This window comes from Macaca mulatta, chromosome 17 (assembly GCF_049350105.2).
Source record: "Macaca mulatta isolate MMU2019108-1 chromosome 17, T2T-MMU8v2.0, whole genome shotgun sequence".
Taxonomy (NCBI): Eukaryota; Metazoa; Chordata; class Mammalia; order Primates; family Cercopithecidae; genus Macaca; species Macaca mulatta.
Window position 1 is genome coordinate 104,668,176 of NC_133422.1, and position 23,033 is coordinate 104,691,208.

The 23,033-nt window shown below is 44.6% G+C and overlaps 1 protein-coding gene and 1 non-coding gene across 2 annotated transcripts in view; both read right to left on the minus strand.

Annotated features, from left to right (window-relative positions):
• The window catches only part of COL4A1 (collagen type IV alpha 1 chain), a 152,520-nt gene that overhangs the window by 75,940 nt on the left and 53,547 nt on the right, over positions 1-23,033 (minus strand). Inside the window, exon 2 of the mRNA XM_015121445.3 lies at positions 15,117-15,176. Within this exon, the coding sequence (XP_014976931.3) occupies positions 15,117-15,176 (60 nt within the window). The remainder of the gene's footprint in view (positions 1-15,116; positions 15,177-23,033) is intronic.
• On the minus strand, positions 9,172-9,232 carry MIR7170 (microRNA mir-7170). Its single transcript, NR_128345.1, has one exon. It is a non-coding gene; the product is annotated as a microRNA mir-7170 (primary transcript).

The window sequence follows — 23,033 nt, forward strand, 5'->3', positions numbered from 1 at the left end:
AATGCCATTTTCACTATGCCTAGTTTGTAGATGTTTTAAAGATTAAGCTTACAGTATCATTTCCTGCCTTTTTTTCTTAACTACTTAATGTCAATAGACTAAAATATTGAGATCTTTGGCTAGAAACTAAGATGTGGAAACAGACCAATTGGGTTATAGTTTGTAAATTATTAGGTATAAACTTTCTAACAAAAATAGATTGTAGAGTATATAAACATGTGATATTTTCCCATGTATATAGAATTTTTTTTTAAGTTATATCAAATGGAGGATAGATGACCAAGCATGGGTACGGCAGACACACACAAACACAAACACACACACACACAGAATCAGAGAGAGAGAGAAACAGAGGGAGAAATGAAGAGACAAAGACAGAGAGACAGAAAGAGAGAGAAGCTTCACGAAGAGGCAGGTTGGGGGAACCTGATTCCCATGCCCCCTGACTCCCCACTCCCAGGGTCTGAGGTCTCAGACACATCACTGAGGCAATTTCTCTTTGGCAAGAGAGGGCCAGTCAGCCAAGTACCCTGAAATGGCCTTCCTTTGACTCCCAAATATACAATTGCCAACTTGGTGGAAACTCTGAGCTCTCATGGGAATCCTAACCCTACAGGCGCCCACCCTTGGTTCTCCACAGGGGGAATCAGCACTTTCTGTGAAGAAACGAGGAAAGTGGTCATCTTTTTAACAGCTATTTGATATTCCACATAAATATCCTGCTGTGGGTTAGGCCCAGAATTTCGGGATAACAAATAAGGCAAGGACGGGGAGGCAGCCCTGTCTCGGGTCTCCAGGGAACCCAGGGAGCCCCGCTGTGGAGGGACTGATCCCAGAGCTCTTCCTGGTCCCTATGGTCCCTAAATACGCCGTCCTGGGTGGAGCTACACCTCGCTGCACACACAGTCCTCAGGTGCCCATCTGAACGTCACCCTAGCTGGGCAAGAGGTGCACGGTGACAGGTGGGAAAGGCACGCACAGAGACATACACGCGCCTTACAGGACTCAGGAAGCGCAGCTGGGCGGGACCATCGCGGAGCACCTGCCAAGTCATGTGCTTCTGCAGTAAAATCACCCACACGCTTCCAGAGCTGACACTTACCCGCGATCAAGTTCAGGACACCCCTGAGGAGTGGTGGGGCGGGGGCGGGAGGGGGGGTGTGTACATCAGGAACAAAATATTGGACAGGATGGAAAAGAACACTGTGTTCTTTCTTCTCTGTCACTGGGTGAAGCAGATTCCTTTAAAAATCCAATTTTGAAGGGCACACACTGAGTAGCTTCCGTGCAAGGTTTTTAATGACTACCCACTTCCGGGTCCGTCACTACCCACTTCCGGGCCCGTCACTACCCACTTCCGGGCCTGTCACTACCCACTTCCGTCGCACCCCGCAGGCGGCTCCTGCGCCCCCTCCACGTGGCAGCGAGAACGGGGACGCCTTGGAAGGGAACACGTGACCCAGAATGCGAAAGAGCAGCCTCCAGGCTGGGGGACTCTTCTTTTAAACACGGGGAAGACACACATTTTGGATTAAGAATATAACTTCTTAAGCCAAGTGAGTGAGACAGGAAAGGAAACGGATGTTTATACCAACTCCCATGTTCCGAAGTTATCATCTATTTCCTCTTCCCTTTTGGTTCATGTTCTTATCCAATAGGAAGATCAAAGGAATGGCATCTGGTCAATTGTCTCCACAGGAGGGACAGTAATCAGAACAGTTGGTTAAGAAAGTCAGGCAAGATTTAAATAGAGTGACTTCAAGTACTAGTGTCCACTTCACATGCCCAGATAAAATGATTTTAGGAGTAAAATATGGAGAACCAAATTGATTAGCAAACGGAAAAAAACCACAGTGAAAAAATGTAACAAAATTTCCCAGCTATGATTGCTTCGACTTGGGGATCATGATTTTTCAGAAAAGAAAAAGGGGAGGAAATCAGATGGCATTGGGGATTCAACAGACTTTGGTTTTCCCATCAGCAGATGTGAAGAGACAGGGAGGATGAAGGCGCATTGGCTCAATACTGCAGAGTCACCCCTCCCCTTTCCTCAGAATACATCACCGAAAACATAGCTGACACTGAGGATATATCTGCTTGTGAAGTCATCACCCATTATGGGCCTGACCTTCCTTCACTTCAAATGAGTGGACAGTTCTGACATGTACTGCATACCAAAGTTCTTTTCGGTAAAATAGCTTTAGCTGTAGAAAGGCCAGTAACAGCAGAGCATTGAAGTACCTCCAGCTTCACAGGAAAGATCTCAACTCAGAGGACATTAACATTTAGAAGGGTTTTAGAGGTCAGAGTCCCAACTCTTTCCTGTTAGGAGGTTTTCAACTTTAAATCTGAATGACTCAAATTTTTTCAGATTGAGAAATTTCCAGCCAATTACACAGTTACCTAAACACAGCTGGGATGCATTTTGTCATCACACATCACTGTACATGTGTGGTATGTCCTGCATCCCAGGATAATAAAAGTGCTGTGTTCTGAATGTCCATGCCCGCCCCCCTCAACAAATTCCTGTGTGGAAATTCTAACCCCTAAGGTGATGGCATGGAGGTGGGGCCTTGGGAGGTGACGCGGCTCATGAACAGAATTAGTATTCTTAGAAAAAAGACCCCAGAGAGAGTCCCCGCCCTTGCGCTGCCTATGAGGAAGGGGTTCACAGCTGAGCTCGAACCTGCTGGAGCCTTGATCTTGGACTTCCAGCCTCCAGCACTGGGAGGAACGCATTTCTGCTGCTGAAGCCACCCAGTCTGTGGTATTCTGTTACAGCATCCTGGGGAGACTAAGAGGAAAAGAAAAAACCCTATGCCTATGCCCTGTAAAAGGTCAGTAATTTCCTTGGGCCCCACTTCTGACCTTCACCCTCTTGTGGGTGACTTCTGCCAGCTGGCCTTGGCTCTCACTCCACAGTCACCACCCTCCTAGCTTGGCCCACCAGCTCTCCTATCCCCTCCCACAGCATCAAATCCACACTGAGTGCCCAAGAGCAGCACCCTCCAAAACCCCCAACTCAGGAAAAAGGAGCAGAGCCAAGCCCGAAGCAGGTGGACAATCAGGAGTCCATTCAGGCCACATGGTGGAGGGCTAGGGGGTTCCCGAAGAAAGTGTGTGTGAGTGTGTGCGTGTGGTGTGTGCGTGCAAGGTGTGTGTTCTATGTGTATGTATGTGGTGTGTGTGGTATGTGTGCGTGGTAAGTGTGCGTATGTGTGTGTGATGTGTGTATATGTGTGTGGTGTGTGCATGTATGTGATGTGTGCATGCACGTGATGTGTGCATGCACACATGTGAGGTAGAGAGGACAAAGCACACAGGTGGCAGGCGCCAGTCATCAGGGCTTGTCGTGATGCCCTGGAAAATCACACAGATGTACATGAGCCCTGAACAAAGAGAAAGGAAAAGTGGATGGGAAATTTCCCAGTTTCCAAGATTGAGAAATTGTGGTGGGAGGAACAGAAAGGGCAGAAATTTTATAAAGGAAAGAAGGGTAAAGGGGGCAAGTGAGGTGGGGCAGGATGGTCCAGCTCCTCTACAACCACAGAGAGCCTCCCCAGCCTCCTGTAGAAGCCACTGCACTTCCAGCCCCCACCACACCCTGCCCAGGTCCCTATCAAAGGCCCCCAAAGAAGAGAACACCACTCTGCTTTCTGCCCCAGTCACGCCGGTGTGCTCTTCCTCATGTTGGCTGGAAGTCCCCCGTGCTATGTTCCTCTGCCCTGGCAGGCAGGACACCTGTGGAGCCACGGTCTCCTGCGAAGAAATGCAGGTTCCACGTGCAGAGGCGGAAGCGAAGCGGCCTCCAGCAGCCCAGAACCTCTGCTCCCAGGGCTCCCGATGTGTGGTCCAGGCAGGACAGGGCTCACTCCTTCACCCATGGCCTCTACATTCACATTCAGGGCAGGGCACCCAGCCTCTCCTCCCAATCAGTAGGCAGAATCCAACAACTGCCACCCACATGAGCCCTGTCGGGATGATTAATGACATTGCATCCATAAAACTCCAAGAACCCAGAGACAGGGTGCTGCATCCCAAAGCCGTGACTCAGAAAAACACACGGCATTCCAGCCCGCGTGGTGAGGGAACAGTCAATCTGGGAACAAGATCCACCGAGGTGCCTCTTGCCCTTGCCCAGGACATATCGATGAGATTGGGGAGCCCCACATGGGGACACAAAGAGACAAACAGTGACAAACAGTTTCACACTCATGGAGATGTGTCCTTTAACGTTCTAGAGTCTTGTGCGTGGAAGTGAGAAGGGGGAAGTGAGGAGGCACAGTTGTCCATGGACATTTCTCAAAGCACCAACATTTCCAAATCAGGAAAAGCCTGATGACAAACAGGGAAATGGAGTTTGGAGGCGTAGCTCATGGACCTCCGCACCTGAGTGGCTGCCTGAGCTTTTGGGGCCTGTGAATGACCGTTCGGTTTGCCCTTCCCGGCCTGCTGCAGATCAATTTCTTCCTGTGGGACATCCATTCTCTCAGCCGTGCCTTCTCCCTCCCCAGAGGTCTTAGCAGAGTGTTCACTTAGGGGTTCAGTTGTGCTATTACTGGCTAGCATCTTCCATCATGAACCTGTAAGGGCAGGTTCCAGGACTGCCACTGGTCACCACCCAGGCCCACTGGTACAGCAGGAACCCACAGGACAAGGAGGCACTGGGATGAGTGGACATTGGTTCTCCAGCTACTGGCTGTACTATAGACAGATGTCATTCCTTTACCAATCTTCTAGGGGAAACCACTTCAAAATCAAGCATATCGCCACATGCCACAGACTTGGGAACTCAAGTCTTGGGGTTGTGGATTTCTCACCTGGGAGGGCAAACTAATCTAAGGCCCTAACATGCTACAGTGGGACACCCACAGAGAATTCTCTGGTTAAGTCCTTGGACTCTAACAAGACGTGTGTAAGAAATTCACATCTATCATTCACTACCTTCACCTATTTGTTGAAATATCTAATAAAGGAGAAACCCTACCAAGGGTCTTTAACCCTTCTGATTTCATTACAGCTTTTTAGAAATTAGTCAGGAATCACTGTTAGTTTCTCGTGTCAGATTCTCATGTGAAGAAATCCAGAATCACTGAATTTGGGGCCAGTTAGCATTAAACTCATAAAACTATGTGATTAACCAAGGCTAAGCTATATCAAGTATACTTTTACCATGTTTAATGGATTTGCCAAAGGAAGAAAAATCTGACAAAGGGGCACCACGTCCCCAGAGTCATCTGGTTTGCTCATTAACTCTGACTAATTCTTCCTTTGTTTAATTGCACATTGTGTTAACCCACTTCACGAGGATGAGGGTTCTGTTAATACCATTTTTGAGCGTGCAGTTCTCCACACCCACACTACATAATTATCTAGCATCACAACGTGCTGTCTAGAAACGTTTTTGAACGCTCAAAGTATTCTACCAACAAACAGAAGGAAAATCCCATTGCCCAGTTTTCATTTGTCAGGGTTTGTTTTATGTTAAGTCTTTGATCTTGAATTAAAATATACACTCTCATTTTGCTCCCCTGAAAAGAAAGCTATTTTCCTGCCAGCCAATGTTTTGTCAAGATCATATTTACAAAAAATAGTTTTTCCCATAAATAGTCAGGACAGAGGCTGCCAGTGCTGGGCCACACCGATGACAGCCTGTACTCCCGGAGAGTGCTCTGGGCTTTAAAAGCCACGGCATGGGATCTGCCATTCAAGATACTTCGTTTTCTGCTGCTCCTTCTGAACTGGGAAACAGAATCAGCTCCCTACTTTTAAAGCTGCGCTAGATTCAGTGAGCTCCAGATACAGCTGTAAATCAAGAGCCATCGATTTGTATGACGGTCCCTCCTGAGTCTAACAGGTCCTACAGCGCATGGCAAAAGGGCAAACTTTGCGATGGGCAGAACTACAAAGTGGAGCTGGAAACGGGAACGTGCAGCTCACTCTACCTGTTTGGGAAGGGGATGTGTGTGTGTCAGTGACGTCCAAGGCAGAGGGGAGCCAGCGACGGGTGGGCCTCACGTGCAGAATAAAATAAACCATTTAGCACGGATCTGCCTCCAGGGGCTTTTCTAGGGTATGTTGTTGATATTTTACCCTTGGATTCAGGCATACTTTTTGAAAAAATTAATTGTTTTCAAAGAACTATCAAAAAAGACAGAAGTAGGTGAATGTGGGAACCCACGCTGATCACACGGATTCTCACGATTCCGCTGCCAGATGATGATTCATGTGCGGTATGTGGAAATAGGAAATAGGGGACATCTGGAAAAAAAATCTTGGCATTGCAAACGCCAGACAAAACACGGAAAAGGAAAGAGAATGTATTCTATTAACCCATTTAGCCAGCCCACGGGAGGGGAGGGAAGACAACCTCGGGCCCTGCAGATGAGCCTGAGTGTCCAAGTCAGATACTTTGGGGGTTGGAATCCATTAGATGGCAACAACAAAGTGACATCTCACGCATGTTCCCCTTTGAATAATAGCTAGACCAAGCAAGGCCGGCCGAGGGGAGGGAGGGGTTTGGACGTCTGTAAGTACACGCACATCGGGAAAAGCTGTTGGCAACACAAACTCGCAGCAGGATTTGGAAAAGTCGGGGAATTGAAGAAAAGGAGAGTCGTTTTCCTCACATTTTAAGGGGTAATGATTCCGGAAATGGATGATAAAACCACAACGTTGATTAGAAATTTGGATGAAAACTGCAGGCAGACCTCCCAAGTGAGCCCATCTCATTTTCCCTCCACCAAAAGCATCCAAAAGCTACAAACACTACCTAATGGTCCTGCCAAGATTCTCAAAACATTCTAACATCCCTTTAATTTAGGTCCTGGGAGTGCTTCTGTCACAGATGGAACAGGTCCATTTCTCTGGGTTTCCAGGCTTCACCTGCGGATTGCAAATACTTAGCTGGATGGGGATCCATGTCTATGTCTTTCTGTCCATGGATCTATCTAGAACTGAGCTAACAAGCACACTTTCCTCACATTTATTGCAACTTCAAGATGCAGCTCCTATTCACATGACATGCACATGTCCCCACATGATATTTTAAATTTCTTAAGTGTTTTTATGTACAGTATCCTTCATTCAGTTCTTTTAGCAACTCTGGGGAATTTCCAGGTCAGGGCACCCACGGAAGGTCCAGATGATACACTATCTTATTACAGGCTCTGAGACATCCCAGGGCAAAACAACAAATGTCCATTTAACCTGAACTCAGTTTTCCCCAAACGCCTGTGTCCTTGGAACCTCTTCCCGTTTCCATCCCGGAGGAAACATCTGTTGACATCCTAAAGATGGTCTGATGATCATATTTTGGGAAAGGCTAAACTAGATACTATTGTCTCTCAGGAATATTCAAAACATGTATAAACAAAGGCGTTCAACGGGCCTCAAAAATATTAGTAATTTCAAATATGCTTAATGTATGACCTAAACAAATCTCATATTTATTTTTTAAACCCCCTTAGTATTGTATACTAAGGAGTAATTTTCAGTGTGTTTTGATTTTATGGTATATATTTCACACCTTATAAGTAAGAAAATTGAATTTCTTTTTAAATAGACTAGATTTGAAATTCTCATGTCAAATCTGGCACAGTGCCTCTCACATATTAAGTACTTAATAAATTACTGTTCTTATTAATAACTCACCTTTATTAGTTCAAATAAATTAACTTATCCAAAGTTTCAAAGAGTCTACACAAAAACATTTGCTTTCATGTGCTTGAGTAAATAATTTAATATCTAAGAAGAAGCATAACATTTAAAACAATGGTTCATATAATTTATAGGAAAATTTTAATATTCTGTTAACACATACAAGAAAGAAGTCATGCAAGAAAGATAATCACACAAGAAGATAATGATTGTTCTTTAATAATTACTGGAGATGCAAATCTATTCTACACAGATACTAGGAATAACAAGGAATGAAAGGAGAAGAGCCAGTCCATCTATACAGTGGAATATTTAAAGCACTCTGTCCTTGTATGTTTTAATTTCATAATGAAAACATGGCTAAAACTATGTCTCTTGTTACCCATGTATAAATTAGAGGAAAGACCATGGAAATAAATATATTTATAAATTGAAGATTATTGAATTCTCCAAAAATATAAAGTACAGTCCCTGTCTCAAAAAGGAATTTCACCTAAGATTTAATTACAACTAAGAAAATACCCTAAATTTATGATCTTAGGGAAAAGTGTGTCCCTTACCTTTAAGACAATGTTAGATTCTAAGGCACTTTGACAATTGTTACAATATAGCACAAAAATGACTAGAATGTTGTAGATGATGTGTTAAAAAAACAGCATGCAAGCTCAAGCCTAAACTCCTTCTCATGTAGACGCTGCAATGTCTCTCGCATTGGGAGCTAATAAAAAATAATCAATGTAAAATGGCATATCTAACTCAACACACTGGAAGATGTGGCCTCTTCTTGTATTTAGGTATTAGATTTATGGCATTCCTTACTGATAATATTTTTCTCCTTATTTTGTATGGCCTTGAGAGAAATATACCAAGAATGCTTATTTTGCATCTCTCAAAGTGCCCAGCAAAGTAACAACTGAAAATCATGCGTTGATTAATTAATCATGTATCTAAGGATCGACAGAGGCAATCCCTCTCCAGCTGTAAGGAGTCTGTGAAAAGGGGAAAGAAGGCGCCTTTTCCAGATGTGGAGGAGACAGAGGCACAAGTCGATGACTGTGAGTCCAAGCGAGGATGCGTGAGAAGCAAGGCCATGCCCGCGTCCTGGGGAATCGCGGAGACGCAGTGAAGACCACCAGCCTAAACGCAGAGCGAGGAGCTTCCTGTGGAGTGGAGTCTACACCAGGATTTCTGAAAGGCAGGGGCCGTGGGGTGACCCAGTGCTCACGCTGGGGGTGTTTCTGCAGCCCTCTCACAGGCCTGAAACAGGCTTACTTCAAAATGCCTTCCCTTAGAGAGGTTTTATTCCTAATGCACAGGGAAAAGCACTCCTGAATGGGGTGGGATGCACGTTTTGCTGGGCTGGGCACCCCTAACCTGTCTCAGGAGGGGACAGTGGGGCAGGAGTGGCTGCTGACTGTCTGACCTGCCCCTTGTCACACGTGAGGGGCTTGCTGTGGGTTATTTGTTGAACCAGGCTGGAGGCCCAGGTTGACTCCTTTAGAACAGGAACTGGGAGGTCTGCCCAGGGCCCCAGAGGAGTAGGCTCATTTCTCTGCGGTCCTCCAGCAGTCCTCCCCGTCCCGACCCATTAGAGGAAGGCTTCAGAAGGCTTGCTGTCCTTGGCAAGTGGCCAGGGGCGCGGTGGGTCCACCACAGAGTAAGAGGAAAGGAACTTGCTCAAGACCTCGGGATATTCTGAGCCGTGTCTTCAGCAGGCCCAACTCCCTCAGATTAGGATCTGCTTATCTGAAGAAGTAGAAACTGAGTCGTGCTCTGGTTAGTGCCTGAATCCTGTTATTCGTCTTTTATTAGCTATAGAAGATGGGTTAGTTCAGCGGTTCTTAATCCAGGGTGAGTCTGCACCCCCTGCCCCTGCCAGGAGACATTTAGCAACAGCTGGAGATATATTTATGTCACGATTGCTGGGGTGGGGGTGCTCCTGGCATCTAATGTGTAAAGGCTGGGATGCTGCTCAACGTCCTACAATTGTCAGCCAGACCCACAACCAAAATTATCCCACTCAAACTGTCAATACCACCAAGTGGAAAAAGCCTGGGCTGGCTGGTTTCTTCCACTGCATCATAGATATTATAATAATGTGTACAAAACACACTCAGCCCCAGGCCTGGCCCAAGATACAGTCTCTTTCTCTTTCTTGCTCTGACACTCACAAGCCAGGATTTTTCTGTCCGGGCCTAGATCTGCTGTGTAAAAGCAGCAGCTACAGCCGAATGTTGAGATGCAGAGAGACAGGTTTATACAGAAGTATGGCATGGACATACACCGATTGTGTCAAATATCCAGACGCTAAAGGGCTGGTAAAGCTACAAACTGTTTGCCGTAACAAGCGAAAGGGTATCCTGTACAAACTCAGCCCTATACAACATTAAATTCTTCCCAGATTTCCTGGGCCAGAAATGAAATCACTTCCAGATTGGCCACAGACTTCTCCAGCCCTTTCAAATCAGATAAGGTACACATTTTAGACAAACAGACAGCAAGGCCATTTTCAAAGTTCTCTCCCTGGAAAGCAATCTTTGGTTGTTCTATCTGATGACAATATTATTGCAGTGCAGAGCCAATGTGAACAGGAGCTGTGATTTATAGACAATCTAATTAGTAATAACAGGATAATATGCTGCTTCTCTCCATCTTTGCCAAGGATCTGGGTATCAGCAGGGTTAAAGTATTACAAGAAGATGTGAGATACCCACACAGTTGTCACTATTCACTAGAATTGCTACAATTCTGCTTAATTAAGACTCTGCTCACAAGACTGTGGCTTGAGAATGTCCCTTTTGAGAGTCACTATAGTAGAAACCCTCAAACCTTTGTTATGACAGCCTGTATCGACTGGTCCCAAGAGCTGTGTTCTCTGATTCATGCAGTTCAGTTAACATGTGTCTTCACACATGTGTGTGACAGATGAACCTAGTCTATATCCAAGCAAGCCTGGTGAATTAGTGAGGACGTGAGAGGCTGGGGTCCTGCCGAATCGGGGAAGTTGTCCCTTGATTTTATGCTCCAGGTCCCAGGGATCACTTCCTTTTCAGAAAGACTGTTGTATTTGTTTTCTCAACCGCTTCTCCTGGAATTTGATGATTTACTCTCGCCTTGTTATTTATTTATGTGCACCAGTCTTCCAACTCTAGTTTAACTTTAAATTCCCTTTTTTGGACACTGTAGGGTCACAGACTATGGTGATAGTGTTATGGAAACGTGGGCTCCCAGGTTAGATTATTTGAAAGACGTCTTGTGCAAACTCTATTTTAGCAAAACATAAATGGTTAATTTCCTTAGCAGATGATAGCAGTAACTTCTGGGAATGTGTTACCTTTTCTACTCTCTTAAATAGTTGAGAAAATCAGATTATCAAGCAAAAGAAGAGCTTAACTTTTGGCTATTTCCGTGAAGGCAAGCATTCAAAACCCTAATCAGTACGAGGAGATAGCATTCCCACACTGCTGCAGTCTCTGGAGAAGCACAGAGCCACTGTGTGCAAGGCCAAACTAATTACCTAACAGAAAACATCTGAAGATACGAGTGGCCTTCCAGGCAAGTGGGAAAATAAACAACTCAGCAAAGATGCTCTGAAATCCAGTAGAAGTCTGCTGAATTTAACTGCTGAACTCAGATCAAGCTACCTAGTATTTATTGATTACATGAAAACTATGAGATTATAATACTAGCAATGATCTGTTGCACTAAAATGTATTTATAGTGTCTACAGAATATAAGACATTTTGTCCATTCTGTCATATCTCCATAGAAAGCAGAACTTAGTCAAAAGAGATTTGTACTGGAGATATTCCAGTTTCTGTTGAGGATACTGATGGTTTGCAACTAATAGTGTCAAAGTGTTCTTCAAAGAGACTTGGGAAAATATGTCTCAGAAATAATAATTTCCAAATTTCTAAGGCTGTGACATTCTGACCCAGCTTGGTCACTTCAGCCGCATCTGAGCTGTGCCTCCTACTGTCCTGTTTTAAGAACAACCAATCAAAATCAATTTAATGTGTAGACATTTGGAAGTATTAAAATAATTTCTATGAGGATAGAAGGCGTTCAGTTGCAGCTCATCAGCAGACCAGTGCTTTAAACTAGTGGATTTGCATTCCATTATTCCAACCCCTTTAGTCATTTTGTTTTCACACTTGGTCGGCATTTCTAGGGCTGGGACTCTCTGAAAGTGGGTGGAAGGTGGTGGCCACTCAGGAGGATCCATTTCTTCTCCTGACCTGCCAGCCTAGAGTACATTTCTTTCTTGGCTGACTTTGGGATGAGAGAAGGGGAACCAGCTCTGAAACCCTATCTCAGTGAAGCCTGAGGCATTTCACATCATTAAATTGATTATTTTAACAGGGCTTCCAAGACAATAAGGGGAAGTTTAAAATTTCCTCTGTCAGTGGGAGGAAGGGCTCTTCCCCCTTCTCAATGCTGTGTGAACCATAGGACCTGAAATGTTTATGCTCAAGATGAGAAAAAAATAGACCTTCTCTATTTTTGTTAAAATGATATAATACTAAACCATTCAGCTATTGTCCTAGGCCTAGATTTCAAGAGGCCTTCTGAACCCATTCAATCGTCATTGCCTTTTAAGTCACAAATTCAGAATGGTCTAAGGTAGAGCTTGCTAGCATTTTATTTTAAATGTTCTTTACAGAATTAAAAAAAATTTTTTTTAAACAGTAAGAACCCCAAAGTTGGTAATGGAGAAGTAGGAGTGTAGAGGAGCAGATCAGGCCAAAAAAAGTCCTGGAGGTGCTGGGCTCCCTGGCCTGGGTCCCTTGGTGGGAAACCTGGCTAAGGCCACACAAGGAGAAGAGCAGGATCCTGCTCCTTCCACCCCAGTCCCGGCCTGGACTCTGCTGACTCCCAGTGTCAAGGCTAAAGCTGGCCCCTGTAGGAAGCTGGCATGGAACCTCCCTCGGGACACAACTTCCATATGGCCCCACAACTTCTCCGCCTTCCTGTCCTAAGCAGGGGGCAGGCCCCACACAGGCTCCAAGCCAGGACAGGCACAGACCTCGCCTGGGCGGAGGGGGCCGCCCCCAGCAAGGGCTCCTCCTCGGGCAATGTTGAGATAAAATGTTGGAAGCCCCTTTCCTTCAGGCCAGGTGCTGGACACCGCCTTCCCTGCCTCCCCTACACACATGTAGCCCACTCAGAGTGGAAGCGGCTTGGCGCTGAGGTGTGTTACCAGGTTGTGGAGATGTCAGTTGACAGGTAGGGAAGGCTGCACCCTATGATTCTCCCTTGTCATGTCTTGATGAGTGGATTTTTGGGAAAAACTGAAATAAATTAGGCTAAAAAAATTACAAGTTTTTCGGATTTTGGTTCTGAGTTAGAGCCTCACTCTGTTGCCTAGGCTAGAGTGCAATGGCGCGTTCTTGGTTCACTGCAACCTCGGCCTCCTGAGTTCAAGCTATTCTCCTGTCTCAGCCTCCTGAGTAGCTGGAACTAAAGGCGTGCGCAACCACACCGGGCTAATTTTTGTACTTTTAGTAGAGACTGAGTTTTGCCATGTTGACCAGGGTGGTCTCAAACTCCTATCTTCCGGTGATCCTCCTGCCTCAGCCTCCCAAACTGCTAGGATTACAGGCATGAGCCACCATGCCTGGCCTAAAAAATATACACAAGTTTATAGATGTGGATAGAATAAGAAAGTCTGCAAAGCTCCAGAGCCGAGGAAGGGCCACCAAGGCCTGCTGGCTGGACAGAAGTAAATGGAAATGGAGGTGGACATCAACCCTCCTTTCCCTAGGAGGGAGCAGGGCCAACTTGGCTGCAGCCCTGATGCTTTCAAAGGCACATGGAAAACAGAGTAATCATGATATAGGCCTTAACTTCGTCTTTGTAGGTAGCCCAGAGCTCTCCATTGTATAATTTTAAGGACATTTTTATGAGTTTGGTGAGCTCACATGTATATTTCAAGTTAGGTTTTTAACAAAATGTCTGTGGCATGAGAAACACTTGCCTCTACTTTAAAATAACTTTTTCTTTTTTTTTTTTTTTTTCAGATGGAGTCTTGCTCTATCGCCCAGGCTGGAGTGCAGTGGCCGGATCTCAGCTCACTGCAAGCTCCGCCTCCCGGGTTTAGCCATTCTCCTGCCTCAGCCTCCCAAGTAGCTGGGACTACAGGCGCCCGCCACCTCGCCCGGCTAGTTTTTTGTATTTTTTAGTAGAGACGGGGTTTCACCGTGTTAGCCAGGATGGTCTCGATCTCCTGACCTCGTGATCTGCCCGTCTCAGCCTCCCAAAGTGCTGGGATTACAGACTTCAGCCACCACGCCCGGCCTAAAATAACTCTTAAACATGCATACTGGAAACCACTAGAAACAATTCCAAAGTAAGAGAACAAACAGAGCATGAAGATAAATTAGAGTTGATAAGAAAAGATGTGATACTTTCCTTACATACTCCATTCATTCAAAAAGCATCCAGGTGACACTACTGCCACCAACTATCAGGCATATTTTTTAAAATAATAATGTTGGCATTTCAGCAAACAGCCAAAAAGAAACCACAGAATTGTCTGTAAACTAGAATTTGCTGAATTTCAAAAGCATCAGTCTGTGGTCCCATAAAATCTCTGGCATCCCAGGGAGGGAAGTAAGAATTCACACGCTGGCCAGAATGACACCTTCAGTTTTCTGGAAACAGTATCCCACAGAGCACACTCCATTCTACAGGGTCCCAACCTGCTGCGCGCACCTGCACCAGAGGCCAAGTGGCTTAAGGTGGTGGTGTTTCCTCACGGCCACACCTGGTTTCCACGGTGACCCACAGATGGTACCAGGACGCTGCACTGTTCCCTGAATAAAAAACAGGCAGGCACCCTCTTTCCGACCAACTGAAATGCACACATTCAACTCGCCTTCCAGAGAAACTTATCTTTATCTGGAGCCCTGATTCTTAAATGAGAGGGAGGGGAAGAGTCTGCTTGGAAATATATTTTAATTTTACATTTGGGAAACACTAAGTTTCTCAAGCAATATTTTTATAAATAAATCTAGACAAGTGTGTGATGGATTAAAAGATGGTTTAAAAATACTAATTTGAAGAGAAGGCCCTCAAGTAAAATAGGACATCGTTCTTTTTCTGGAAAAATGCTAAAGTTAGTTCTTACACATCAATTCCAAAAAGTACAATAGATTCAACAGATTTTCTGCCAATATACTTGTTACTCTTAGAGTCAAAAAGGAAAATAAACCAAATATCTTTTTCTACGTTAATTGCCACATACTGTTACATTCTTTGGAGAATAGCTATTATAATAATATTACTACTCAGAAGTAATGTCAAGCCTGGTTGGGCTTCATTTGTATTGCTCTGGGGAAATTATCAAAACAGTAATCAGGCTTTCACCTGAATTGCTGATTATTTGGTTACTGTTAGTGTAGTACTTACTGTCCAATTCAAAAAGAAATGTTGTGATTTAAATTTTGGCAACTCACCTTTTGTCCCTTCACTCCATGGCAGTCACATTTGCCACAGCCAGAGCCAGCACAGCCACCCTGGAAGGAAGAGAAAACATCTTTAAATAGAAGAACACTTTCAAAGCGAGGCTGATATAAAAATGGAGATGGTTCTGGCATCCTGACTTGTTTATAAGCGAAGCCCGCCCTGTCCTTCGGACACAGTCTTATCTGCACTGGTTTTCATGGGGCCATCATGCAGTTCCACTTAGGGTGCAGATCCCCAGCCCAAATAGACAAAACAAAGATCCTTGAGTAGAACAAATCAAAGTGTTACACAGTCCAAAAAGTGAACAATGTCACCTATACACTTTGTCCTTTGTTAATTTCTATTTGAAGTTGGCTCCCTCGGGGATTAGTTTAACAGGGCACCACCCCTATTTGCAAAGCTACCAAAATGTCCATCCTTCTTATTTAGAGGTGTCAGACCTAAGACCATGGGAGGCTGAGAGCTTCCAATGGCGTGGTCCCAAGGGCACACGGGCATGCAAAAAAAGTTTGTACAGAAAGAATAAAGGAATAAAGGAATGAGCTGATTTTTAAGCCCAAATCCTAAAGAACTCCTTTTTGAATTCAATTAAAGCTTGAATGTCCCATTAAAGAACAGTCAACAACAAAATATTCTTGTAGTTCACTTTTTTTTTTTAGACAAAGTGTTGCTTTTGTTGCCCAGGCTGGAGTGCAATGGCGTGATCTCGGCTCACTGCAACCTCCACCTCCCGGGTTCAAGTGATTCTCCTTCCTCAGCATCCCAAGTAGCTGGTAGTACAGGCACCCGCCACCACACCCAGCTAACTTTTTGTATTTTTAGTAGAGACGGTGTTTCATCATGTTGACCAGGCTGGTCTCAAACTCCTGACCTCAGGTGATCCACCCGCCTCAGTCTCCCAAAGCGCTGGGATTATAGGCATGAGCCACGGTGCCCAGCCTGTAGTTCACTTCTAACATAAAATTTAATGTTAAAAATGCAAGGACACGAATCCAAGCATGTGATAAAAGCTGGAGAGGAAGCGAGCTACCATGTGTTCAAACACCTATCAGGTGCCACGCACAGTCAGCTATCGTCCTATTTAATGATCATAACAATCATTTCAAGATGGGTAGTGCCATCCCCATTTACAGATGTGGAAACTGAATTAGAAGGTTTATTATAACATGCTAGAACAAAGTGGAAATTAGAACCTAACTTCAACTTCCATTATGTAAAACTGCCATCACATGAAAAGACAGAAATATGTCGGTACATACACGCATTTGCAATTTCCTTAGAAGAATCCCAGTTTTAAACCATGACAGACACAGGTATTGTGGACGGAATGTAAAGAGGTATGAGATGAATAATCGGGTTAATAAGCTTTATTAGAGGCTCTAAGTCTGATATAAAATGTTTACTTATATTCCACTTCAGGTGATTGTCATTTCCTGAAAACAAAATCTTGCCACTAATAGTATTGTGATCATGCAAAGTGTATATTTTTAACAACATATCCAAGCCTCAGCTGCATTGCCATGGAGACGTCTGCATAAAACAATCACATCTGGAGATATTTATTTTGTAAAGCTAAATCTGAACAAGTGCCTCCAAGACAGTAAGCTGTTCTCAATTTTATATTTTGGAAAAGGGAACAGCTGACAACAGTCCAAGCAAACTCCAGAGATGATGGGTCTGTGTTTTTCTCTGACTCACATTTTAGGCCATTTTCAGCCTACACTCTCATAACCTCCTAACATTTTAAATCAATCCATGTGCACAGATTTGCTTCATAATCTGGGTTGTGGTGACCACTGGGAGGCATCCAAAGAGATGAGGCGAAAAATCTGTAACCTGTGCTCCAGGACGTTCTTCCAAAATGGACAAATACGAGTACTGAGAGACCTCACCAGAGGCACCTAACTCAGCCAGCACTGCCATGTGCCTAATCCCCAGGTGAGGGTCACCTGCTCCCTACCTGGCTCCTGCAAAAAGCTGACTGCATGTCTCTACTGTCAGGCTTATCACGTTTCTCCTTGTTTACTCCTGTGTCTCCGCGGCACCCCCTGAGGGCTTCGGGGGCAGCCCTACCTGCAGCTCACACCGGGCTCCCGGCTCCCGTAGCACTGAGCCTGATGTGAGCTGTGTTTCATCTAAGATGACATCAACTGTAAAACCCATAGTAAGAAATAAAGAATGGCACTAATTAAACAATGACACATTATCAGTTGTTAGATCTATCCCAATTTCAGAGTTGTTAAAACATCAATAAATGCACATCTTAGAATTGATGAAATCAGGACCCAATTACAGTTGTATTCTTGGTGCTGTTACTGGTGTTGCCCATGTAAGCAACCTTAAATAACAACTGTAGATGGAAATCCAGTGGCACCGCACACCTCAACTCACGGTGCATTCATGCACAACTGCGCTGTGCAACAAAGCCCCAAACAGGGAACTCGGCAATGATTGCCTGACTGCTGCACATCACAGAGTAGCCAGGGAAGAGCCGGAGACTCTGGGGAGTGCGCTGGCACCTGGCACCTGGCACCTGGAGCTGTCCGGACCAGCTATTCCATCACCAGGTCATCTCCAAGTCCCTGGGGTTCCAGGACAGCCTCTTTGCTGGGATTATGCTACTGCCTACAACCTGTTTGCGTTTGAGCCAAGTTCAGAAACACGTCTCTGTTCTTTAAACTCTGCTGTGTTTCATCCCCCTCTTACAGATATCAAAAGGAAAACCCACCAGGCTAAGTCTCATGTATCTGCTGAGTCCATTTAGGAAATGTCCAGCAGTCATCTGGGCTTAGCTGGCAGAAACTCAACACCAGCCTGAAGCAGTGTGGATTTTCGACTTGTGAGTCAATTGCTGCTTTCTGGGAGAGAGCAGATTAAGCAGGGATTCAAGGGATTGAAGCTGAACACGGCTATGTGGTGATCTGGAGTTTTCCGAAACGTTGATAAAATCTCAGAAGCTCATCTTTCTGCAGTTTGAGGGAGGTTATAAAAATGAATTTCCTGGAACTGTGCCCTTAAGCCATCCGTGAATGCCTCCATTGCCTGGGACTGCAAGTAAGAGGCTGCAGGGCTGTGACTGTGGACACTGGGGTCAAGAAGCTTCTTGTGCTTTTGGTACAGAAATACCCCTGGCAGGTGCCGGTGACAGGCGGGTGGGTAGTTTCACCCTGGGGACCACTTCAGGTACTAACGAACACTGAGGAAAATCAGAGATGAGAAAGGGCTGACCCCCGACCCCTGGCTTCCCCCACCACCTTACACTTTTTCATAAGCAAGTATTTTTTTTTAATCCCAGACCAAAAACAGGTATGGCTTTATTTGTGTAGGGAACTTTATTATCAATTCTGGCCCCAGAAGGCAATTCTAAAAAATGGATCATTCCAGAAATACCTAAATTAGGGTCAACTTTTCAGAACAAAAGATGTCTAAGACCACGATTTTTGTGTCACATTCTGGGTGGTCTAGCATTTTATGTAAATGGTTTTGTTCAAAACAAAAGAAAACAAACAAACAAAAAAAACTAGCCTTTAGAATGACAAGAATGACAAATATCCTAAGATGTATGTTTACTTGGTTAAATAAAATCTGTTTTGAAATATCACTATTCTGGTCCTTTCTGTTATATAAGGGCCTGTGCTGGGTTTCAACCTGGCATATCAAGGTATTTTAGCTGCAAATCAAGGGTTCACTGTTAAAAAGAAAAAAAAAAGTACAAAAGATGACCTGAGTACCCCTTTCACTCAGGTGTGAATCAAAATAAAAGCCTTAAGTAATGCAAGTCTTAATTCTCTGTTGTAAATTACTATGTTTAAAAGGGGTACATAAATAATGCAGGTTACCCAGGTTCACAATTACACTGGTGACCTGACATGTGAAAAGCGATGTCACCATTTCATCATTTCCTGAGGAATTACATCTTGTATCTGGACTCCCAGAAAAATCTAAAGCTATAAACAGACTGGTGGACTCCACCGGCCCCCTGATGGCTGCACATCTCAGGGCCTTTATGAGGGCTCTGCATTCTCCCCATGTCTGGATGACCCCACAGATGAGTTCCCATCCCATCTGTTTCAGATTCTAGAACGGGAATAACTGGAACATTCTGTGCGGTACTCGTCCTCTTCCTGGTTTTCCCCTCATTGATGTTCTCGGGTCAATGAGTTCCAAGTTCCTGGAGCAATGCCTGTGTTGTCTGCCTGTGAGGCACACACTTAACCCAAATGGTCATGATGACGAAAGTCGGTCACGAAGGCAGTCTCCACTTGGAAGACGGGGAATATGGCTGGGAGTTCTCAAAGGAAAGAAAGGTGAGGGTCTCGGTCTCTCTTATAGAAGTAGAACAGCCACGGACAACAGCAACACAGGTACCCCAGACCAATGCAGAAGAAAAGGATCCCAGAAAGCTCTTGGAGTTGGGGGTGAATTTATTATTTATGCTCCTAAAACTGTAGACAAACTTCATGAAAACCAAGTCACTTTTGAAAGTCCTGTTAGCCTCTTCCCCGTAGATCATGTGGCCTACAGAGTATAAGAAGTTATCTCTAAATGGAAGCTGAACTGAATTAACTGTGTTTGAAACAGAAAAGAAAGTAATAATAATAGTCCCCAATGGACTCTTGTCAGACACACACACGCATGCATAACTCCAATAGCAGAGATCAACCTTAAACGAAAATAAAAAATACAATATGAAAGGAATGCAAAGGTACTACAAAGTAATCCCTAAACCAAATATCTTTTATATTCTCTGAAAGTCTCTTAAACTTTTCAGGATATGTTAAAATAATTAATGCTGTGAAACTTTTCTTTCATGCTCAATTAAGATATTCAGAGATCTACCATCAGTATTAATGTTATAAAGTATATTAAGTTCTTAAAATACACAAAGATTTTACAATACGCAGTACGAGTGCCAAAGAAGAAAGGGGAGGAAGAGAAGTCAATGATTTTAATATGAAATAAAGCCTATTTCTGGTTTTCTCGGATCTATAGACCAAGAGGGCGCTCTTCTCAAGATTAAAGTGAATTCCATTCGAGAGGATGCAAAAAGAGGAAAGCTCACTCACTCTGTTAGGAGGATGCCTTTTTAACTGAACTGAAGAACTCCAGCTGCTATGCTACTGGTGTGTGTGTGTGTGTGTGTGTGTGTGTGTGTGTGTGTGTGTGGCAGAGAGAGACAGGGAGGGAGGGGAGAAGGGTGCAGTGTTATACAATTTAACTAGGACATGTCTTCTGATGAAGGCATATTTGGAATGAGTTAAACAGGATGAAGTCTTCAATTTTCTGATTTTTTTCCTGCTTTTGATGGAAGATAGACCTTTAACATCACAGCTTTAACAATTTTTATGTGTTTCACATCCCACCAAATAGGGACATGTGGAGATCTGCCAAGTCTAAACAGCTTATCTTTCAAATTCTTTCTCGCATTCCCTATGCTGTGCAAAATGTCAAAATACTTTCCTGGTGATACTGCCGTCCAGGGCTCTTCCTGGTTGCAGCACTTCCTCAGGGAGTCTTTTAAATAATTACCTACCCGACTAAATCAATGTATGGAGACCAGAGACTGTATCTTAGGGCTACTCGGGCAGAATTAAAAGTGCGCAGCAGGTGCGGGCCCCGCACACTCCCGGTGGGACTGCAAGCGGAACATTCCCAACCCCCCTGGAAGCCACTTGGCAGCCCCTGCTGAAGCTGAGCCCCGGCCCCGGCTCCTTCCCCGAAATTCCACTCCCAGGGATAAGCCCCACGGCCACACAGCAGGGACGCACTGGTACATTTCTACAACTGAGGCAACTTGGGCAAAACCCCATTGACCCTTATCACGTGCTGCCGGGATCTGATCTTTTCAATTCTAAAACAAAGTCTCGCTCTGTCGCGCAGGCTGGAGGGCAGTGGCATGATCTCAGCTCACTGCAACCTCTGCCTCCTGGGTTCAAGCCATTCTCCTGCCTCAGCCTCCTAAGTAGCTGGGGCTACAGGCGCAGGCCACCATGCCAGGCTAATTTTTTGTATTTTTAGTAGAGACAGGGTTTCGCCATGTTGGCCAGGCTAGTCTCGAACTCCTGGCCTCAAGTGATCCACATGCCTCAGCCTCCCAATATCCTGGGATTACAGGTGTGAGCCACCGCACCCGGCCTCAATTCTATTACTTTAAATACCACTTCATTCACACACACACAAAATGCTGGTGTGGTGAGTAAAAGATAACCACACAGATGAACCAGGCACTCACACTTTTGTCGGATAGTGAAACCTCACAGACTGTATATGGAGAACGGACTTCCTAGCTTCTGTCCTGTTGGCCTGTGCTGCTTGTGTCACGCTTGTTTTAACCGTTGTGGCTGTGAGGTTCTGCGAAATGGCTCTTTCCATCTCCATGGACCCCCAGGGCCCAGGAATGCCCTAAAAAAGAACCTTAAAACTTCTCCAAAGAGAGCACACTCTGATGATCCCATCATATTAAGTTTAAGAACAGGGGCCTCTATCTGTGGGGAAAGAAGTCAGAATTGTGATGCCCTTCTGGGGGGAGGGGGTGGCAAAGGTGGGGACAAGGGAGGTTTCTAGGGTGCAGGAAACATTCCCTGCTTGTTGCAGGCAGTGACTACATGGGTGTATACATGGGTAAAAACTCATCGAGTCGTGCACTTGTGATTTTTGCACTTTGTTGTATTTCAATAAAATTAGAGAAAAAGGGACATGCCCAAGCCTGTTCACAGCAGCAGTATCCACAACTGCCCCAGCTGGAAACAGGTCAAGGGACTGAGAAACGATGGTGTATATTCACGGAAGGGAGTCCCCAGCCACACCGGGGCAGGCCAGCTACAGCACCCGGAGCAAGCTGAACCCAGGCACAAAAGGAGACAAACGGGTGACTCCATTCCTATAAAAGTCAAAGCCTAACAAGATGACGTTGGATCCTGGTTACTCTTGAGGGCTAATGACTAGAGGAGGACCCCAGGGGACTTCGTGCCTTCTGGTAATGTTCTGGTTCGCAGTCTGGGTTCACTAGTACGTTCACCTTGGGGAAAATGCACTGAGTTGTACCCTTCGCCTTCGATATGTTTCTGTAAGTTTCTAAACTTCAATAAAAGTTAGCTCCCCAAAAAAGTGTCCATGGCATTTAAAAATTGCTAATAGGCCAAATGTTGTAGTACAAATAATGATTTCTTAAAAGCTTACATTGGCACAACATTTTTCAACTTCCAAAAATATATTTAGTATTGTGGTTTTAAAGGTAACATTAACTTTTCTCCCGTATTCTCACAGAACTCAAAATCAATGTGCTTTCATCTACATTTGTTTTATTATCATCATCATTTTGTTTTGACTAACGTAAGATAGATGTGACCCCAAAGATGTGAAAATAATTCTTCAGCATTAACTCCCTTGAAAGGACAATTTAGTTAAATAAAATAATATTTCGGTTCCATTTAGTAATGGAACACACAGAAACAAAATAGTCCTTACTACTGTTGAGAGTTACACAATATTTCTGCCCTAATTTGAAAACAAGAGTTGATACATTCTCGGCAAAAAGAAAAAAAAAAAAAGCACAAAAAATGTGAGAAACAGTGAATTTCTAATATGTAACATGCCTCTGTGCTGTAGCATGACTAAGATTTGTACGTGTGAGGTACGCGCTCTATTCTGCTTCTCATCAGAGACTGAGTTTGCAGAGAAAAAGGCTCCCAAGAAACCACACGTCTCGAGGAAATGAGGGTGCTTTCTTGGCTTCACTTAGGATCAACATGTGACTGCAGTTCTGGTCTCATTTTTCCCGTCAGACAATTCTGCTGACTAATTGTTCACTTCTTTTCTTCCCTTTCTCCCACTAAACGGGGGTGGACATTAAATGTTCTTGCCTGGGGAATAGGATGGCCTGGAGGGAATGACCATGAAGTCCAGCA